The sequence below is a fragment of the Panthera pardus genome, unplaced genomic scaffold (genome assembly GCF_024362965.1).
Source record: "Panthera pardus isolate Hobbes unplaced genomic scaffold, ASM2436296v1 HiC_scaffold_20, whole genome shotgun sequence".
NCBI lineage: Eukaryota > Metazoa > Chordata > Mammalia > Carnivora > Felidae > Panthera > Panthera pardus.
This window is the reverse complement of record NW_026526766.1, coordinates 83948377-83970390: the sequence shown is the minus strand read 5'-3', so window position 1 is coordinate 83970390 and position 22014 is coordinate 83948377. Positions and strand designations below refer to the sequence as shown.

The 22014-nt window shown below is 40.5% G+C and overlaps 1 protein-coding gene across 7 annotated transcripts in view; it reads left to right on the top strand.

Annotated features, from left to right (window-relative positions):
* The window catches only part of MAPKAP1 (MAPK associated protein 1), a 243021-nt gene that overhangs the window by 89729 nt on the left and 131278 nt on the right, over positions 1 to 22014 (top strand). For all 7 annotated transcript variants that reach the window (XM_019421134.2, XM_019421132.2, XM_019421131.2 and 4 more), the window contains one exon: positions 18477 to 18649. In XM_019421134.2, coding sequence (XP_019276679.1) covers positions 18477 to 18649 — 173 coding nt within the window. The remainder of the gene's footprint in view (positions 1 to 18476; positions 18650 to 22014) is intronic.

Genomic DNA, 22014 nt, shown 5'->3' with positions numbered 1-22014 from the left:
AATTAAAGGGAATTTTTGTCAGTTTTCTTAACAGCGAGGTACTACTGTGTTTTTCCCATTAGATTACACTGTGTTTACTCAGCATAGCAGTGTTTGTTATATGGTATTCTTTGCCATTTTGGGGAAAGGGAGTCACTTAATTAACTAAGTAATAAATGCAATAGTGTTTTTGTTGCAGCTGTCAGAATTGCATTTTGTTCTGCCCTTGTATTGTTTTCTTTATCTGATGGGTACTGGATAATTGCTATACTTGCTCAGTCTCAGCTCAGGTGAATTGTCATTTTTGGATAAAGATAGAATTGACTTGTTCAAGAGATGACACTGGCATTAAGAATGAGTAGAAGTGACTTATATTGTAACGAATGCTAGTGGTTTTTACACACACACACTTCTAGGTGATTTTCAGTATACATAAATGTGTCTGTGCAAGGCATCCTGCATTTTAATAGTATTTGAAGCTAAACTTGGTATGCCTGTGATTCACTCTTATTTAAATATTCTGGATGGTCACTGTTCCTCGTAAGCAGTACCCCCAAATTTTAAGATTGTGTGTGAGGATGTGTTGCTCAGGTGGATGCTTGTACGGAAACTGTCCAGCTCTTAGGATTGTGTTTCTCTGCTGTGTTGTATAATTACCTGCTCTGTTAGAAAGGGAGCTGGAATAAAACATGAGGATGTTAATGCAGCCTGGAGCTGATGTGGTGGTGATGATTACAATGCAGATAAAGCATTTCTCATAACTGCCGTTGCCTACTGGAGCCTTTGAAACATCTGGACCTTTAATTGAAAAATAGTGTGGTGCTGTGCAAGGCAGACATGCTAAGTGAAGTCACTAATTTAGAATACAAAAATATAATTGATAAAGTGTTTTATTTACATTGTATTTAAATATTCATACTTTGTTATGCTTTGTATAACAGGGAATTACTGGGTTAAATTTTCATGAACATAGACAGTTTAAATGAGATAAATTAAGTGCAAATGTTAATGGAATTTTACACTGGAACCAGAAAACAGTTTGTTGTAAAAGTGTGCGTACTTTCGCACGTATTGGGGCCTTTTGTGGAAGGAAATAGGTGAAGTCCTATTCTTTGGATTTTGTGCTTGAGAATAACTAACCATCAGTTGGTAACATAATTGCATTTCATTCTTGTTATTGCTATCATATCTTGTTATTTAGTTAAAAAAAATAAAATGTTTCTTGGCATAATGGTAAATGGCTTTAATGGCAACATTATCACCCAATAAACCAAAGCCTTCCCCACCTCTCGGGGGCAGGTTATCTGAGCCTGCCCAGGAGAGCAGAAGAGCTGGTGAAGGGCGCGCAATTAACCTTTGTCCTGCATTCGCAGCAGGGGAACTGACCTAGCAGCCTTCCGAGGAAATCCAATTTAATTTAAAATGAATTTGAAAAGACAAATTAGCCATATCTATTTTAATAAGATAAAATCCCGACTCTCCCTATGTCTGGTTTAGTTAGGACCTCAGAGGAGATTAGACTAAGACTCGGGATGAACACGAGGGAAATAATGCCAGGGGGCTGAGGAGAGACCCAGGAGACCCAGGGACCCGAGTGCCTTGTCAGTTTCTGCAAGTGAGCAGGTCTTGGGCTGCCCGTTTCCACAGAGAGTTGCAACCTGAGATGAGCCTTTGTCTCATCAGACCTTTTGCTTGTGTTGGAGCTTGATGCCATGTTGATGTCATACACTGCCTGCCCGGCTCTCCAAGGACCTAATTGTTATTTGCCTCCTTTGTCATCACCAGAGCACCTTGGATACTGCCACCTGCGTAGCCACATTTAGTAATAGATACACCCCACGATTCCTGATGAGACTCTCAATCCAGGAGTAAGGATTCTCTGGGGCCCCTCAGTTGGTGCTTGGCCCTTGCTTTTTGAAAACTAGAGCAGAGGGTCCCACCTACCTACTCTTCATGGAGCTGGTGTTGCCTTATGTTTTACTTCTGAAACATAATCAGTAAAGATTTATCGAGCCCCTTCTGTGAGCGCAGAGGCAAGGAAGTCTGAAATAGTTCCTGCCTTCTGCCTGTACACAAGAGGTAACACCAGAAGCAGTTACCCCAGTGTCCCTCCCTAGTAGCAGCTCCCTGTGGAGCTTTGCAGAGTTTCATGTGACAGGCAGAGCCACAGGAGGAGGGCCTTCCTGTGTGTCTCAGCCAGAAGGGTGTTTGAGGCTCCCTGTCCAGGACTTTCCAGCACTGACACGGTGGCTGCGGCATGAATCGGAAGCCATTGTGACCTTCCCTAAATACCCAGGCCTATCCGAGAGTTCTTCAGGACTAGGATTCAGCAAGGGGGTAGGGGTCTAGAGTGGAACAGACCTGGGTTCGCACGATGTTCCCCCCTAGTTGAGAGATTTGCAGTAGCCTACTTCATGAATCTCTCATTCCCCAGCTTTAAAAGAGAGTGAGCTCACCTCACACCGGTCAGAGTGGCCAAAATGAACAAATCAGGAGACTATAGATGCCGGAGAGGATGTGGAGAAACGGGAACCCTCTTGCACTATCGGTGGGAATGCAAACTGGTGCAGCCGCTCTGGAAAACAGTGTGGAGGTTCCTCAAAAAATTTAAAATAGACCTAACCTATGACCTAGCAGTCGCACTGCTAGCAATTTACCCAAGGGATACAGGAGTGCTGATGCATAGGGGCACTTGTACCCTTGTACCCCAGTGTTTATAGCAGCGCTTTCAACAATAGCCAAATTATGGAAAGAGCCTAAATGTCCATCAACTGATGAATGGATAAAGAAATTGTGGTTTATATACACAATGGAATACTACGTGGCAATGAGAAAGAATGAAATATGGCCTTCTGTAGCAACGTGGATGGAACTGGAGAGTGTTATGCTAAGTGAAATAAGTCATACAGAGAAAGAAAGGTACCATATGTTTTCACTCTTATGTGGATCCTGAGAAACTTAACAGAAGACCATGGGGGAGGGGAAGGGGAAAAAAAAGAAAGGGAGGGAGGCAAACCATAAGAGACTCTTAAAAACTGAGAATAAACTGAGGGTTGATGGGGGTGGGAGGGAGGGGAAAGTGGGGGATGGGCATTGAGGGGGGCACCTGTTGGGATGAGCACTGGGTGTTGTATGGAAACCAATTTGACAATAAATTTCATATAAAAAAAATAAAAGAGAGTGAGCTCGTCATAGGACTATTGGGGACAATAAATGAGACAATGTATGAAAAGTACTTGGACCCTGATAGGTGCCCAACAAAAGGCAGCCAGCACTTGTGACCCGCCCGTTCACAAAGGGGCTGTGTTCAGAGGAATGGGGTCTTCGTGCCTAGTCCCACCTCCCACTAAGGCTGTCTGCTCTGGAGCTGGTTAGCTTTGTCCTGCTAGGCCAGTGACCTCATTGAGCAGTGTGACTCATGAAGAGCTTTTTATTTTTTAAACTACTCAGTGCTGACAGTTTTATCTGGTGGATGTTGTTGTCCTCTCAGATTTATTTATTTATTTAATGTTTGTTTATTTTGAGAGAGAGAGAGAGAAAAAGAAAGAGAAAGAATCCCAAGCAGGCCCTGTGCTGTTAGCGCGGAGCCTGACGCGGGGCTCGATCCCACAAACCATGAGACCATGACCTGAGCTGAAATCAAGTGGCAGGTGCTCTAATGACTGAGTCACCCAGGTGCCCCATGACCTCTCAGTTTTGAAGATAAAATTTTCTGGGGTGCTTGGCTGGCTCAGTCAGTAGAGTGTGTGACTCTTGATCTCGGAGTTTTGAGTTCAAGCCCCTCATTGGGTGTAGAGATGACTTAAAAATAAAATCTTAAAAAGTAAAAATAAAGTTTTCTGCTGCTACTTTTCCTTTCATTGTATCTGAGAGACATGTGGGATAAAGGCCTGATAGACTCTTTTGGGCTGCTTCTCAATTAAAATTTTTATATAGTTAGAAATGATTTTTCTCAACCGGAAATGTTGTTCTAGATAGATAATAATTCAGTGCGTCTTTTTCTTGCTGCTGTTTGTATTTCAACATGCATTTGCAAACTGGTAAACCTAAACTTTCTCAGTTGGCTCTCTGCTGTTGTATCGTTTTCGTAATGTCAAAAAGGTAATGTATTTTCTGATGTAGACAAGCCTCTTTCTGTCACCAGAGGTACAGGTTCTTTGTGTGGCTTTTTCCTGCACAGAGTAACACCTACCCCAGCTATTTCACGTGCGCGCTTCCAGAATGAAAGTGAATGTCGTCATTGGAGAAATGTAAAGCTATTTATTTCCATTTTGTCTGATGGTTTTACATTGTTTGCTAGGAGGTGCGTCAGGGATTTGAATTAATTATAATTACTGAAAAGACATATACTGATTAAGCAAATAAAGTAGTAAGCCCATTTGTGCCAAGGCCATCTAATTAAATTCTAACTTTGAATAAGCTAGATGTGCATGAAAGATTAATTTTAAGAGGTTTTTATGACTTACTAAATAATGATTCAGTAAAACTTTTGAATTATATCATTAAGAAATACTGAATTTTAAAGTGATAAAACACTTAGCCATGAATGTACTACTGTGTAGAAATTTGTGCGTTTTCAAAAACTGTTCAAAATTAAGGACACAATAAAAAATTTAAGTTGTATATTGACATTTTAAAAATTTGTAATGTTTAATCAACGGAAGCCCTGCAAGAAATGAATATGATATATGCATTGGAATTACTTCCTTCAATATTTATACAATTTTATATTCTCAAAATACTTCACCATCTCTGGAATTAAATTGTCCTTGGGGGTAGTGGAGGGTTGTACCAAATTTTCCATATAATTTAGGAGGATGATAATAGCTGTACTGTAACCTTTTGTAGAGATACATCATCTAGTAATGGAGCCAAGTATACATTCTCCATTGAGTTTTAATTTTAAAAGTTGATATTAAATCTTAAAAAGACTCATTATATTATGGTAATTGATAGAGTTTAAAACATGTAACTCTTCTTTATGGTTTTAAAAAACCTATTTTTACTTTTAAAGCATATTGATTTTATTATATAAATGATTTAATAATGAAGAGGTTCCTATACTTACCCTAGGTGATGGGGCTTAGTTCATGCAAATTACTTTTCCCTGATATCATCATCATTATAGAAGCCATTGTTTGTATAATTAAATGCAAAGTGCTGTGTAACATTAATGATCTAAAGAATCCCACAATGGCTATGAAAATTCAAAATGGACACTTTACATTCCATTATGCTTTAAGATGGCTGGATTGTACTTGTGTGAGAGCACCTTCTGGTATGTGCCGGAACATCCTGAGGCTGGATGAGAAGAGGATGCAATGGCTTTTCTCTTTTAATTACTGAGATAGAGACCTTTGCCTCTTGCCTCTGCTTCTCAACTTTATGTTTGTTTGAAGGGACGATTTATCCAAAGATCTGCCTGGTCTGATTAATAACTTAGGTAACAATTATGAGGAATGACTGACATCCTCATAGTAGAACAGTTTGCAGTTCACAGAGTGGTTTTACCATGCTTTATTTTTACTTTATATGCCCTACCATTCCTTTGCGGTGGGTAGTCTCATCTCTGTTTTATGGCTAAGGAAATTGGCTTTCAGAGAGGTTATGGGCTTGCCCAAGGTTGCACAGCTCAAGGTCCAGACCAGTTCTATAGACCCTGCAAAGACTTACATAACAAATAGAACCCATGATAGTAAAAACTGACAGTATCAGGAGCTGCTTTCTGAATTTAAGACTTTGAGAAAGAAGATGGTTGTTATTCCTGATACAGTTTATGGGTAGGCTTTCGTTTTCTCCTCTTCATCCTTCCCCCTCCCCATTTTGTAAAATTTCTTACCTGTGTTTGAACAAGTCGATATCTTGAAACAAAATTATCCAAGGCTGTTACCCAAATTTCACTTGATAACAGTTAGATTGTTTAAACCATTAGCTGTAGGCATTTTGTTTTTTTTCAAAAGCGGAAGAAGACTGTCAGAGCCTCAAAATATGGACGATTTATTTTTAATAGAGGAAAACTTTCCTGAGAGCAACAACCCCCTTCCCTGTTTTTGGGTCCAAGACTATAGATTTACATTTACTATAGATGCTGTAGAAAGAAAATTTATGAAAATAACTAATCTAAGAAAACCTGATGGAAGTACTATTTTCTGTGCTATGTTATACTCTTTGAAAGGATTATAGTTGTAGTCTGGCTCATTCTATGGCACTTAGTAACAAAACTTACTTTGTTTGAGGCTCTCAGTTACGTGAAGGATGTCTGTGGACGTGGAGGTGGATTAGTTACAATTTCCTGAGGGCTAGAAGTAAGATCAGTGCCTGGAATCTGCAGAGTGCATCTCAGTAGAAGGAAACAGTTTCAGCCACCAAAACTCTTTGCCTAACAAAGGAAAGGGTCTGTCTCTGAAGGTGTGGCAGGGACCTCATCAGTGAAGGTGTTCTGAAGAGGTTGTAGGACAGCCATTTGGTGAAAATGGCTTAGAGGGGACGACCCTTAAAATTCCTTGCCACTTTAAAAGTCTATGAGTAGCAATAAAGTTGGTTTGTTGTTGTTGTTGTTTTTAAGTCTGTGAATGTAAAAGCAGGGGGGGGAAAGGAAACCTAATAAAATAAACAGCCAACATTTCTTGAGCAGTTAGTATGGACTAGGCACAGTGGTAAGTGCTTTTTATATGCATGGTATCGTTGAATCCTTTCAACAACTCCTGGAGGAGCTTTCTCTTGCTGTGTGGAAATAGTGACTCAGAGAGGTTAAATAAAATTGTCCAAGGACACACAGTAGATGGCATTGCTGAGAATTGAACCCACGTCTTTCTGACTCCACAACTTAATGCTTTTAACCACCACACTGCACTGCTTTACTAGCTTCTATTAATATAATAAGGATCCTGGAAGTACCCACATCAGAACTTGACCTTGTTAAAGAAAGAGTGACAGTTGACGTTCTTAATAATAAAAGCTTAATGGAACCAAGGTTGGTGATTCAGAGGAAATTAATGAGATTTTGTCAATTTTATTTTAAACTTAACTTGTCAGAAAATACAGTGTCCAGTGACAAACTGTAGAAATGTTTTTGACAAATTAACTTGACTACAGGTGCCAGATCAGGGAAATGTTAATTTAATAGCCTTTAAATGTTCCAGATTTATTGAGGGTTAAGATAGCACTACAAAGCCAAGCCCCTAGCTCTGAATGGATTTGTCGTAGAATTTTATACAAAATCTATTCATAAGTTCATCGCTACCGTTTTGAATGTGAAAAAGTGAGTTCTTTCTCTGAGCCCATAAAGCCAGCATTTATTGAGAGCAAAATGCTACTGCCTGGTGTTTGGGATTGTTGTTTTTTTCCTCCCTATGTAGACCTTCTTTATTTCTCATAGTCAATTAAACCTGGCTTGAACCAGATTTTAGGCCAGATTTTGTTCAAAATCATTACTCTGAACAAATAAAGTCCCTTAGTCATCATCAGAATAATGATTTCAGGCCTGTGTGTACCACGTATGGATACCATGTTTTTAAAGACTGGGCCATAAATTTGTAGAATACAGCATCCTCTGGTCTTTGCTGAGGAAGTTGGGGAGGAAGATACCAGTGACATGGGACTGTAGCCATTCCTTAATTTAAGAGAGTGTTACCTTTGGAAGGCTACAAATAAGCCTCTTATCAGTTTGCATCATTACATTGTCTGCATACACTGATATATCTATTTCTGCGTTAAAACTGCATATAATGATCTGCTTCTGCAGTTGTGGCTAATGGAGTAACATTGCCTGCTTTTTGTCTCTTTAATTGCAGAAGCCAAGCTGTCTATCCTTTCTCTGTTTCTTTCTCTTGATAGAGAAATTGAACACTTAGCAACAGTTTTGACATCTGATATTCAATTTATTATTGACAAACCTTGATGTGAAGTGGTGCTGCTAACTGAACCTTCTGTCCTTAAGCCTTAATTCAGCTTGACTCACTTTAGGTGGATATTTCTTAATTCCAGATTATTTTGAGCTGAATACCATCTATTCTTCCTTCTTTCCCTATTTTGGAAACTATCGCCTGTATAATTTTATGATAGGCAGCAAATAGTTTGCTATTTCAGTTAATAGGATCAGATAAGAAAAACCTGGTTAGAGATGTAATGTTTTAGTTCTCATCATGTTCAAATTCTATGTATTTCGAGTCTGTACCTATTCACATTCTATACACTAAAGTTATTTTAAGTTTTTAAGCTTTTGCTTATTAATTGGATGATATGTGAGTCATAATGCTATTTCATGACTGTCATAAAGATGGTTTTCAAAGAGTGAGCATTATGTATCACAGACACAAAACATTCATACTCCTTGACCTAGTAATCTACTCCTAGGAATATGTGCACACACATTTATATGAGAATGTTCATGGGAATATTATTTATAGTAGTGAAATGTTAGAAACAACGTCCATATTTAACAATGGGGGAAATCGGTTGATAGTACCTCTGTGTGCTATAATATGCAGGTATTTAAAATCATGTGTTAAAAGAATATTCATCGTTCATCCCATTAATAGGTATAAGTAGCTACTATATGTCAGGTCTGATACTAGGTGTGGAGGATATTTCAGAGAAGAGAATTCCTGAAGAACAGGGCCTGGGAAGTAGAAGAGGTGTAGCCAGTTTATCCAGGACAGGAGAGAAGTCTTAGGTCTGGGGGGTCCATTTTGAAAGATAGCCTCAGGAGCCCTTCAGTAAGCTGATGCCATACCTGTACTACATTCTCGGCCCTAGGAGACTGCAAAATGAGTGAGGCACAGTTTTTCCCTTTGCATAACTCATAGTTACATGAGAAGGTGGGAGGGAGGTGGTGGAGGTAGGTAGAGAAAAGAGTGAAACCTTAAGGCAAGGTAAACTTCTAGGGAGCAGAGAAGAGGGAGTTTGGACTTCTACCTTCTGGGAAGAGGAGACATTAGAAATTGAAGGATGGAAGAAGGGGTACATTTCTTGGTCAGTTACTGTGTGCCAGGCATTTTATACATATCTTATTTGCTCTTCCAAGTAAGGAACTGGAGGTTCTGAAAGGTGCTGAACTCCTAAGGTCTTGGGACTAAGGAAGTGACAGAGCTAGGCTTCAGACCTGGATCTGTCTCACCCCAAGTCTTTGTGCTCTTAACTACTGTTCAGTAGGCTTTAGCAGTGGTACACTGGGTCCAGAATGTGACAGGTATTAAATACCATGCTAAGGAGCCAGCATGCTGACACCAAGGAGAGCCATCATATGTATGCTTCTGAGTTGGTGACTGGCCAGGTCAGTGATTTGAGTCAAATCACACTGAGTTTGGAGAGAGAAGAGATTTTGGAGACAGGGAGATGGTTGGGAGACTGCTGCATACAGAGGTCTTACTGGGTCATGATGAAGTTTTAACTAGGGCCATGCCGGTGAGGATAGGGGGGAGAAGGGTTTGAGAGGCATTTCAGGGGGGCATTTGGATGCTGATGAGACAGAAAGAGGAGTTCAGGTTTCTAGCCTGAGTGACAAGAGTGGGTGGTGAAAGCCTAAACTGAGACGGAATGAGAGACAAGGTGATGAAGAAAATGGGTCTTGGACGTACCGAGCTTGAGATTGTGACTGCATTTGCAGAGGCATCAAGTCATAACAGAGGCTGTGGGACATGAACTCTGGAGACTGGTCGGTCTTCATGAATCACATTTGTGTTGAAGAATCGTTTTGCTACAGGAAGTACTTTTCTTTTGTTCTGAAAAATGAATTGGGGGCATTCCTTGATTTAGAGGCTTCTCTGGAGAGTGTTGTTCAGCTCCAAATTTGTCAGCTCATTGTAGGTTTATTACTTTTTATTCTTTTTTTTTTTTAATAAAAATTACTTAGCCTGCCATAGGAAGGTGTCTGGGTTATATTTTCAGCTTATTTTTCCCAACAGCCTGTCACAGACCTGGCACATAGTATGTTCTTAATAAATTTTGCCAGATGACTTGACATAGGCTACATTTTCAAAATTGGTCCTCTCTCTCTTACCTAAAAGTCTTAAGCCCTGTATGGTGGTTTTTTTCTATATCCTTTTTTGTTTGTAATTGCAACATTTGCTATTTTGTTTCTGGATTGTAAAAATAGTATGTGCTCATCGTAGAAAATGTGGAAAAATATAAAGCAGAAAATTAAAATCACTCATAATCCCATGTCTTGGAGAATTCCTGTTCACTTTTTTGTATATCGGTATAGTAGATATTTAAATACAATGAGTGTCTTTTCCTTGGGTTAATGGTTCTGTTGGATGGAAGGGTACTTTTGTTTTCCCCTGGGTGTCTCAATCAGTTGAGGGTCCAATTCTTTTTTTGTGTCTTTCTTTTAATTTTTTTTTTTTTAATTTACGTCCAAATTAGTTAGCATATAGTGCAACAATGATTTCAGGAGTAGATTCCTTAATGCCCCTTACCCATGTAGCCTATTCCCCCTCCCACAACCCCTCCAGTTCTCCATATTTAAGAGTCTCTTATGTTTTGTCCCCCTCCCTGTTTTTATATTATTTTTGTTTCCCTTCCCTTATGTTCATCTGTTTCACCTCTTAAAGTCCTCATATGGGTGAAGTCATATGATACTTGTCTTTCTCTGACTAATTTCGCTTAGCATAATACCCTCCAGTCCCATCCACGTAGTTGCAAATGGCAAGATTTCATTCTTTTTGATTGCCGAGTAATACTCCATTGTATATATGTACCACATCTTCTTTATCCATTCATCTATCGATGGACATATGGGCTCTTTCCATTCTTTGGCTATTGTCGATAGTGCTGCTATAAACATGCGGGTGCATGTGTCCCTTCGAAACAGCACACCTGTATCCCGTGGAGAAATGCCTAGTAGTGCAATTGCTGGGTCGTAGGGTAGTTCTATTTTTAATTTTTTGAGGAACCTCCATACTGTTTTCCAGAGTGGCTGCACCAGCTTGCATTCCCCCCCACGTTTTGTTTTTTTTTTAAATCTAAGAGGCCTTTGCCAACCCCTTTTAGTCCGGTTTGCTCCTGAGCTCCCACAACAGCCTGTACTTCTCTTCCTTAAAGCTTTTATCACCTAGTACAATGTAGACCCTTCAGCAGACTGTGAGTTTGATGAGGGTCTATCTGCATTGAGTCTCTCTTGATTTTGTCTTCAGAGCCCAGCATGGTGTCTATGGGTGTTGGTTGCATGCATGAGTGACTGAGAGGATGGTGCTAGCCCAGTTTTCCTTATCTCTGTGTTGACCCCTTCTTTGTGCTCTAATTATGCCTCCCTTTTTCCAGTTCTGTATTGTGGAACACGTTAAATTGCCTTGCAGTGAAACTGTATGATACGATCTTTGTTTATTGCTAGTTGCTGTTTAATAGTTAGATGTTAGGTCTATGGAATATTGCTTGCCTTGATGTGTGATGAATACTCTTAATCCTTTGGTCACCTTATTTTTTTTATAAGTTAATTACTTTCTATTATGTTGATGGATTGTTTTATGTTTTAGATGATTCCCTCTAAATATTGCAACACGGGAACTATTAGGTAGAGCTAACTGCCACCACCTTGAGTTTTTTCAGAAGAGGCTCCTTATTAAAAAATACATATTTTCAGGGTTTGTGCAAGGCACTTTTTGCCGTCATCAGTGCCTCAAGATGGAATTAGAAGATTAAAAAGATAAAGTGCTTCATTCATTTAATAAGTATCTACCATATTTATTCTCATAGTTTCCCCATACTCGCTATTTCACCGTGAAATAAAGACGATAAAGGGATTCATAGGAGCACCATGTCACTCTCTGCCCTGCAGTCGACCGACAGCAGCCACGGTCTCTGGAGCCTCAGTCCCCTAACACTTCTCCTCGGGCCGCTCCTCAGATTCACTGCTTTTGTAGGAGACATCTTCAGGCCGCACTTCCCCACTTTCCGTGTGTTTGTGAGAAGGGCGGGGCGGGCAGACTTATGGGGGTGCGATTCAAGTCTTGGGGAGTAGGGAGTGATTAAATTGAGAACTTTAGAGAGAGAAGTCATTGGTGTTTAAAGTGGGGGCTTTGGAGTCAGACAGGAGTGTGAGTTCTGCTCATCCACCTTGGTTGTGGGAGCTTGAGCAGATGACTTCTGAGCCTTAGTTTTCTCGTCTGTCATATTAGGGTAATGATAGAATTCTACCTCTTAGACAGAATTAATTGAGATGATTTAGGCAAACATTTACCAGAGCTTATTTAACAGTTGGCTCTAAATAAATGCTAGCTCTTGGAATAATAATAAGTATTATTATTAGGACTCCTTACAGCATCCATCTTTGTCCTCATGTAACTGTGTAATAGGTCTGAGTAATAGAAAGGAGTCTGATCTAAAAACTTAGGTCTTTCTGACACATTGCTCTGCATTTCTGAAGCACTTTCCAGTTTGTGAAACACATTCACATTTCTCATGCCAGGATTCCTTATGGCGCTTCAGCTCCAGTTCTTCAGAAGGAGGAGAAGGAATAAACCAGTTTGGGCTGTTGGTTTGAAAAGGAGGTTGAGGAGAGAAAGAAGAAGGCAATAAGCCCACTCCAGAAAGATGCCATTGTTTGAATTTTAACCTTTTGACTGCCTGACAAGATCAAAACACTTGCTCTTTAGAGACAACTTAGCTAGTCATTGGAATTATTATTTCCCAGCTGAAAAACACACGTGCGTGTGTGCGTGCATGCGTGTATGAGTGAGAGAGAGAGAGAGAGAGAGTCAGAGAGAAAGAACATTATTGTAAGAGAATTACTTTTTTTAAATTTGCCTTATGACAGAGACAAGACTAAAAAAAAAAAATCAGTGGATCTAATGGTAGATTCTAGGTTAGAAGTGAAATTTCTCTAAAAGTTTTAAAACAGATTTTATGTATTTCCTCACATAAAGGTTCCTATCTTTCTTATTTTTTTCACCCTAGAGTCGTAGTGTTAAAGATGGAAATACTTGATTGCTCAAGTACTTGCATCTCCACCCACTACCAGGAAACAGACCCATAGAGGAGGGGCAAGATGGATGCATGGAGGAAACTAACATTTATTGTGTTACTGCCATGTTGTCCTGGTAGGCATTTGAATCATCCATGCATTCGTTCTGTAGTTCAACAGATTTTTTTTGGAGAGGTGTCTGTGCACCTGCACGGTGCTAGCCATTGTGTATAGAGCGGTAAACAAAGCAGACGTGATTGTGACTGCTGTCATGGAAGGAAGGTCAGAGGCTAGTGAGGAAGGCATACACTGAAGGTGCCCATAAGCAAATGTGTAATATCAAATTGTTAAGTGCTGTGAAGGAAATGAACAGGATATGTGTGAAAGAAGAACTGTGAAAGGGACTTCTAATAACAATAATAATAATCCTTAAAGGAGTCCTCTGATAGGTATGTCCTATCCTTATCATCATTTTAACATAGGAGGAAATGGAAGAACAGAGAGATTAAGTAACCTGCCCAGAGCCACACTTTGAGGAATCATTGATCATGAGAAAGAGCCTTCTAGATATAGTGACTATAGTGAATAGCACTTCTGTGGCCTTGAAAGTGGGAGAAACAGGTACACACGCGCACGCAGCACATCTTGAAGGCCAGTGTAGCTGAACTGTGATAATCAGGCAGGAGAACAACAGTAGATGATGTTGGAGAGGTAGGCAGGGGTCAGAACATGCAGTGCTTTGTTAGATACTACGGGAAATTTGGATTATTTCCGAAGTATCATGGGAACCACTCATTGAAGGAATTTAAGCAGAAGTGTGATATCAAATTTGAGTTTGAAAAAAACCCCCAAAACTCTAGCTTGTATGTCAAGAACAAATCGAAGTAGGCAAGAGTACATGAGGTCAGGAATCCATTAGAACAGTCCAGGGGAAACCTAATGGTATTTTGGTGGCAGTGGAGATGGAGAATTTTTTGAAATACATATTTTTCAATTTTTAAAATTGAATTAAAACTCATTACATAGAACTTACTATTTTAATGATTTTAAAGTGTATAATTTTGTGGTTTTCAGTATATTTGCAACGTTATACAGCTATCACCACTAATTCTGGAACATTTCCATCACCTCAAAAAGAAATTTCATACTTGTCAGTTTCCCATATCCCCCCACCCCCACCCAACGTCCTGGCAACCACTAATCTTTTTATTTACGTAGATTTGTCTGTTCTGGACATTCCATATAAGTGAGTTCATACAATAGATGACCTTTTATGCCTGGCTTCTTTCTCTTAGAAAAATGTTTTCAAGCTTCATCCATGTAGTAGCATGTGCCAATACTTCATTCCATTTTATGGCTGAGTAATATTTCATTGTATACATTTCGTTTGTCCATTCATCAGTTGGTGGACATTTGCATTGTTTCCATTTTTTTTTTTAAGATTATTTGTTTATTTTGAGAGAGAGAGAGAGAGCACAAGCAGAGCAGGGGCAGAGAGGAGAAAAAGAATCCCAAACAGGCTCTTTACCATCAGAGTAGAGCCCAATGTGGGGCTCGAACCCACAAACCACGAGACCATGACCTGAGCCGAGATCAAGAGTCAGGCGCTTAACTGACTGAGCCACCCAGGCGCCCCTCCATCTTTTTTAATGTTTATTTATTTTGAGAGAGAGAGCAGAGGAGGGGCAGAGAGAGAGGGAGAGAGAGAATCTGAAGCAGGCTCCATGTTATCAGCACAGTGCCTGATCTGGGGCTCAATCTCATGAACTATGACATTGTGACCTGAGCTGAAATCAAGAGTTGGACGCTTGGGGCGCCTGGGTGGCTCAGTCGGTTAAGCGTCGACTTTAGCTCAGGTCATGATCTCGCGGTTCGTGAGCTCAAGCCCCGCATCGGGCTCTGTGCTGACAGCTCAGAGCCTGGAGCCTGCTTCAGATTCTGTGTCTCCCTCTCTCTCTGCTCCTCCCCTGCTCATGCTCTGTCTCTCTCTCTCTCCCCTTCAAAAATAAATTTTAAAAAAACCATCAAAAAATTAAAAATAAATAAAAATAAAAAAAAAAGAGTTGGACGCTTAACCGACTAAGCCACCTAGACACCCGTTTCCATCCTTTGGCTGTTATCAATAGTGCTGCTATGTACATTTATGTATGTTTTTATGTGAACATGTTATCAGTTCTCTTTAAGTACACTTAGGAATGGAATTGCTGAGTCATATGGTAACTTTACGTTTAAGTTTTGAGAAACTGACAAACTATTTTTCCACAATGGCTACATCATTTTACAGCTCCACCAACAATATATGAGGGTTCCAACTTGTTCATATCCTTGCTAGCTTTTCTAATTCCTGCTATGAAAAAAATATATATAGAACCATCCTAATGTGAAGTGGTATCTCATTGTGATTTTGATTTGCATTTCCGTAACGAATAATGAAGTTGAACAGTTTTTCATGTGCTTATTGGCCATTTTCATATTTTCTTTGGAGAAATGTCTATTTAAATTCTTTGCCATTTTAAAGATCGGATGGCTTGTCTTTTTATTGCTTAGTTGTAAGAATTATTTATATATTCTGGATGCTAAATTTTTGTCAGATATATGATTTGCAAATATTTTCTCCCATTCTGTGGGTTGTCTTTTTGCTTTCTTAGTAGTGTCCTTTGAGGCATGCAAGTTTTTAATTTTTATAAAGTCCTGTTTATTTCATTTGTTGCTTTTGGTGTCATATTAAAGAAATCATTACCTAATCCAAGGACATGAAGAATTTACACCTATGTTTCCTTCTAAAAATTTTATAGTTTTAGCCTTAAATTTAAAGCTTTGATCCATTTTGAGTTAATATTTGTAGATGGTGTGAGGTAGAGGTCTAAATTCTTTTTTAAAAATATTTTTGTTTTTTATTTTAGAGCACGAGCAGGAGAGAGGGGCAGAGGGAGAGGGAGAAAGAATCTTAAGCAGGCTCCAGGCACAGCACAGAGCCCGACATGGGACTCAGTCCCATGACCCTGGGATCATGACCTGAACTAAAATCAAGAGTCAGATGCTCAACCAACTGAGCCACCCAGGCGCCCCTAAATTCATTCTTTTGTATGTGGCTGTCCAGTTACTCCATTTGCTGAAGACTTTTTTCTCTTTTGAAATATATTTTGCAGTAGCCACTAGAACATATAAGGGAGTAGAAGGCAGGAGGAAGAAAGAAGAATCAAGATTACTGATATAAGGAGCTGTGTTAGTGGTGGTAGCATTTACTGAAATGAGGGAGAGTGTTGTTATTTGGAGTAGGATGGAGTGAGGGATAGTGAGAAGTTCAGATTTGAACTTAAGTTTAACTTGTCTGTGATACTTTTCTGCCTATGGTATAGACAGTTTGATGTATGAATTTGGTTCTAGGGAGAAGTTTGAGGTGGAGATAAGGTTTGAGTGTCAAGAGGATATAGATTGTTTTATAGCTCTGGGACTGTGAGAACACTTAAGGAAGAAATATACAGAAAGACAGACACGAGAGAGCCCAAACTAGAGGCCAGAGAATGCTAACAAATAGAGACTCTAGAGGTGAAGGAATCTGCAAAGGAGACTGAAAATCAGAGACCAGAGAGGACTGAAAAAAACCAAGAGTGTAGGTCATGGAAGCAAAGAAAGGGAGAGGCTGATCGTGTAGGAGAAGGTGAAAAAGTAAGTGAAGGATAAAGTCCTTGTGAAAGTGAGAGCCAAAGGGACACAGAGCATAAGTAGAGAGATTGCCCTTTAATGAGATGAGTGACACTCCAGTGTAGGGAGTACGTGTTGTTAAATCCAGGTAAGTTTGTCAATTTATTGAGGGGACGATAAGAGTTCCTTTCTGAAAGCTCTTATTTTCTTAATGAAGAATAACATTTGTCTCTGTTGGCAGTACATGAGCAAGGCATAGGTGCTGCGGTCAAGGCAGGCTCATGAGAAGTAGGAAGGGGGAAGGAAAAGTATGCAGTGGTGGTCTTGGCATGAGGTGCACGTTGGATCAGGAGATGTCATAGGCTTGTTGTACAATGTTGAATGTCTGTTTGAGGTTTATCATAATGAGCTTAAGGTCAAATCAGTCTGTGCAGTTACATGATTTTTCTCCAGCAGTGTTTAGCTGGGGAATGCAGAGAGTTAGGTTCACCAAGGTTGGCATTCTGCCAGTTGAATCCCATGGAGGAAGAGAGTGTTAAAACTGCATTTACAAAGGAATGCTTACAATGGTTGATCAAGTAATCTGGAGGGTGGTGTGGGGAAATAAGGGTGACATCATTTATAGTGGTGGATCAGTAGATTGTAGGTTGAAGAATTTGGGGACTAAAGTGAGATGAAAGTATATTAAAGTATATTCAGTGAATAGACCTTCTAATTTGAGATTTTGGAGTTGGTACAGATCTTTGGTGTACCCACGGCCATAAGTGATTGAAGGTGGAGTGGATGAAAAGGCATGGGATGACATAGTCTAGGGATTAAGACACTTGGATATTACATGGATTGCTCCTTTAGATGGAATTGCCAAGAATAATGATAGGTGTTGGGGTGGGACACAGACTCTTTGGCGAGGGAGGAGCATTTCTGGATGGTCAAGGGAGGAGCATTTCTGGATGGTTGGTGGATAATAGAAACAAAAAAGGGTGGAGAGAGGATAGTGTAGTCGGGAGGTCTTGGGTCTCCAAGGAATAGGGATTTTTGCCAGAAAGAAATAATAATTAGGGAGTAGCAGGGATAAGAATATGTACTCAGCCTCCTGGCCTTGAGGATTTGGGGGTTAAAAAAGAAAAATGTGGAACAGTCTTCTGGACAGCAGAGGAAGCAGTGTCCTTAATGACCAGCAGGTTTTAATTAAGACAAAGAAGTGAAGGGAGTATTTTTTTTAAAGAAGGGGTTCATGGAAGTTTGCTGGTTAGTGTAGGAATTCCACAGGAGAGTGGAAGTTTCAGGAGGGAGAAAGGGTAAGTGTGTTGGAGGGATTGAGGATATACAGAGTAGCGTGGGTGTACTAGTTAGGACAATAATGGAAGACCAGGGACCCTTGAACCTCAGTGCAGGTGACTGAAATAAACAGGAGTACTGCATAAGGGAATTAGGCCCTTCACCCCCACCCATCTCTGAGAAGGCAAGCCCTTGGTTCCCGTGCTGCGGGCCTAAAGGCTTCTTCACAGAGCAGTATGGCAGCTGCCCATGCCGCTTATCCCAAAGTCTCAAGGAGTGATGTGGCAGTTTTCAGCTGAGGTCAGGGTCTAATGGTGACTTGTCCAGGGTCACAGTGAGTAACTAGCAAAGCACATCTCCTGACAACCAAACATCAGGTCTGCTTACCACTCTTAATTTGTTTATTTTGGTTTTAGTCGTCACTTACCATACTGCAGGCAGAGCTGGGTCTCTTAGACCATCAGAAAATGAAAATTAAAGGGGGGAAAAAACTCCTTAGAACTAGACAGTGTTTCCCCTCTGGAACCATTTCAGGCTCTCAGGCAGGTCTGTGCCAAAAGGATGAGAAATGGCTGTGCTGCACACAGGCCCTGGCGAGCAGTCATTGCGGCCCAGTAGGGTCTGTGCGACCGTGACCGTGTGCGTTACTCTCATGCATGTGTTCTGTCCACAGGGTCATGTCGGCACAACAGCAACCAAGAAGATCGACGTCTACCTCCCCCTGCACTCGAGCCAGGACAGACTTCTGCCAATGACTGTGGTGACAATGGCCAGCGCCAGGGTGCAGGACCTGATCGGGCTCATCTGCTGGCAGTACACAAGTGAAGGACGGGAGCCGAAGCTCAAGTAATCCTTCCTCTTTTTGGCTGCTCTAGTTTCTGGCTGTCTCCGGGCCACCCATGCTGCATTCTGGGCCCGGTCAGTCTTTCTAGGCATTGGCCTGGGAGCCAGACATCCACACGGATCCAGGTCAGGTTGCTCACCAGATCTTGGGCCTGGGTATCCCAGGCTTATCTCAGAGAATCCGTGTACAGAATAGGCTAATAAGTTTGTGAATCCAGACATGAGACAATATATTTTAGCAGTTTCCAAACCCTTTTATGATGCTTGCTGATAAAAGTTGCATGGGAGGCAGTAGGAGGGAACTAATATTTGTTGAACCCCTACCATGATTTGGGCAGTAATGCTAAACCTCTGCACGCCTGATTTCTCATTTAATTCTCCTGGCTCTCTGTGAGGTGAGCAGTGTGATCCTTATTCTGCAGAGGAGGAAACTCTGAATCAGAGAATTGATATTTGCTTAAGTTCACGCCATTGGGACATGGCAGAGTCCAGATTTGACTCCCGTTCTGTTTGATGCTAAGGTTTTTGCATTATTTCCTTTAGGTCTGAATTATAGTTTTCCTTGTTGTTAGTCAGTGGTACAGTTTTTCTCTCAATCACTAAGCTCTATTCATGATTAAACAATTATATGAAAAATGTAATGCTTCAAAGTAGAATTTCTACCTGCATACCATGTAAGGTGCTTTGCTGCATCGGTTCCCCCATACTTGAATATCTTATCTGACAGCCATCCTCTTCTGTTTGCTGTGCTCTCTTCAGCAGTAGGATTTACAATACAGCAAAATGTAGTGGATGCCTTCATTTTGGAAATGGATTCTCATGGAGACTTTCTCTTCTCTTAGAATGGTCCAGTCTGTGGTCAGTTGCTTGGTTGCTTTTTCTTCTTGAAATACATTACATTTGCACTTAGAATTATTTTTTCAAGTTCTCATTGACATTGCCTCCACTTTGCCTGAATACACTGTGAATATAATGTTTACTGCTCCTGTGGCAATAGAAAGCCTTTTCGACCACCTAGGCTCAAAAAAAGGCTTGACCAAGGCTGAGCTATAGTGTTACCCTTTTTTCAGCATGAAGTGTAAACAAAAAAGTACAGAAAGGAGTCGAAGTGCTGGTGACTTCACACATGTTGTCTGAGTTAATGAAGAGATTGCTTAGTGCAGGCACTGAGACCAAGAGACACAAAGGATTGCCTAGGGTCACACAACTAGTAAGGAACAAGAGTCAGGATTTAATTGTGACATACATGTTACAGATGAGGAAACTAAAACTTAGAGAGGCTAAGTCACTTTCCTAAATCACACAGTAAGTGGTAGAACTGGCATTAAGCCCTAGGGATCCCTGGCTTCAGAGCCCTGGCTCTTCACTATTACATTATACCCACTGTGACTGTGTTGCGTTCCTACTTACTGCAGGCACAGTGCTAGATCTTGACATCCAGAAACGAAAAAGGCAGTTCATGCCATTAGAGAGCTTACTATCTAAGGTAGATAAGCAAGAGGAATACAGTACAGTACATGTAAAATCAGCTTCTGTGAGAATGTCTGATCCCATATTTGAGAATGAGAATGGAGTCATGAAGAGCTACCTTGATTATACATCTAAGCTGAAACTTGAAGGAGTAGGGAAAGTGATGCAGAGGGGTTGAGAGGAGGGTGTTCTAAAACAGAGGGAAACGCATGGACTTCTGTTATGATGATCCTTCACATTCAGGCTTTAAATTCTGAATTCTGTTCCAAATACATAGCAATGAGAAGTGAAGTATGTTACTGACGTACCTGTAGTTGAATAACAAGATAAACATCCTGGTAGGCTAAAAATGGAACCAGGTATGGAAATAGGCAGCATGTGCAGGGAGTTGATTCTTTTAGGGTGGTACTTCCCAAAAAACATGTTGTGATTATTTTCAGGCTTTGGGGTAGCTAGGCAGGGCCTGGGGTGGTTGGAGCCCCAGCTGGCATTTCTGGGTAGGGAAGAGTCTCATCCATCTACCCATGTACCATACTCATACTGTTATTTGCAAAGTATGCCGTGATGTCAGAAAAGAGTAGGAAACACTGCTTGAGGGTATGGAGACCAGAGGAACTTTGTGCCTGGATAGGGATCAGAGGAAGTCTCACTGCTAGAACCTGGGAGCTGGGATGGGACTGTCCCACTTATGAAAAGAAACTGAACAAAGCTGACTGAGTCTGTGACTTGTTTAAAGTGTGTTTCTGGGGTGGTAGGGGAATAGAGAGAGCAGTGCTGCTGGGACCTGGCCATGACATGACTGGGTTTATGATCTCCCTGGTGGTGTTTGCAAGGGATAGGGAACCCTGAGCTGCTGGTATAAGACCTGGTTGTATGGTGGAGGCCTCTGCTTGGACGGGGATGGAAGACGGTGGCAATAACTGTAAAAACAGGGAGGCAGGGAGAAGGAGGGAGAGAGAGAAAGAGAGAAACTGTTCCTATTCAAGAGGAGCTAGCAAATTAAAATTCTCAAACGAGTATAACTACTAAGAAAGACAATAATTAGGAGATGAATTCACTCCCAACAGAATATAGTAAAGCAATCTGCAAATTAACTTCAAATAAATATGTTTAAAATCATCAAAGAGATGAAGGAATAACATCCATGGTAAATTCCTAGGAAATGGTGAAACAAAACTAAGCAGATGAGAATTAACCAGTTAGAAGAGAACCGATTAAAGGTACTGGAAGTATAAAATGTGGTTTTTAAAGTAACAACAAAAGAGTATATGGGATAAACTCTAGACTGGACACAGTTAAGAGGGACTGAGATGAAAGATACTACCAGTAAATTCAACCTAGGACGTAACACTAACACACAGAGATAAGGAGACACACAGAATGGAAGACGAGTAAGTTAAGAGACGTGGAGCAAAGATGGAGAGCCTCCCACTTGTGAGGCAGAGAATGGAAGGAATCTCAAGAAACAATATCTGAAGAGAGAATGCCAGAGTATTTCCTAGAACTGCAGGCCGATACAAACTAGTCTTCATATTAAAAGCACATACAAATGAAATGGATGAAGGTTAGCCTTTACAGCAAATTATGCTGGAGCAATGGGACATCCATACACCAAAAAAATTCAACCTAGACCTCATATACCTTGTAAAAAATTGATCCAAAAATGAATTGAGAATGAAATGTAAAACTTTAAACTTTTAGAAGAAAGAACAGAAAACCTTTGGAACCAAGAGCTAAATGAAGAGTTCTTATACATGATACTGAAAGCAGGATCCATAGTAGAAAACAAAATGTTAATTAGGCTACATTAGAATTAAGAACTTTCCCTTCACAGGAGCATCTGTGTGGCTCAGTTGGTTAAGTGCCAGGTCATGATCTGGCAGTTCGTGAGTTTGAGC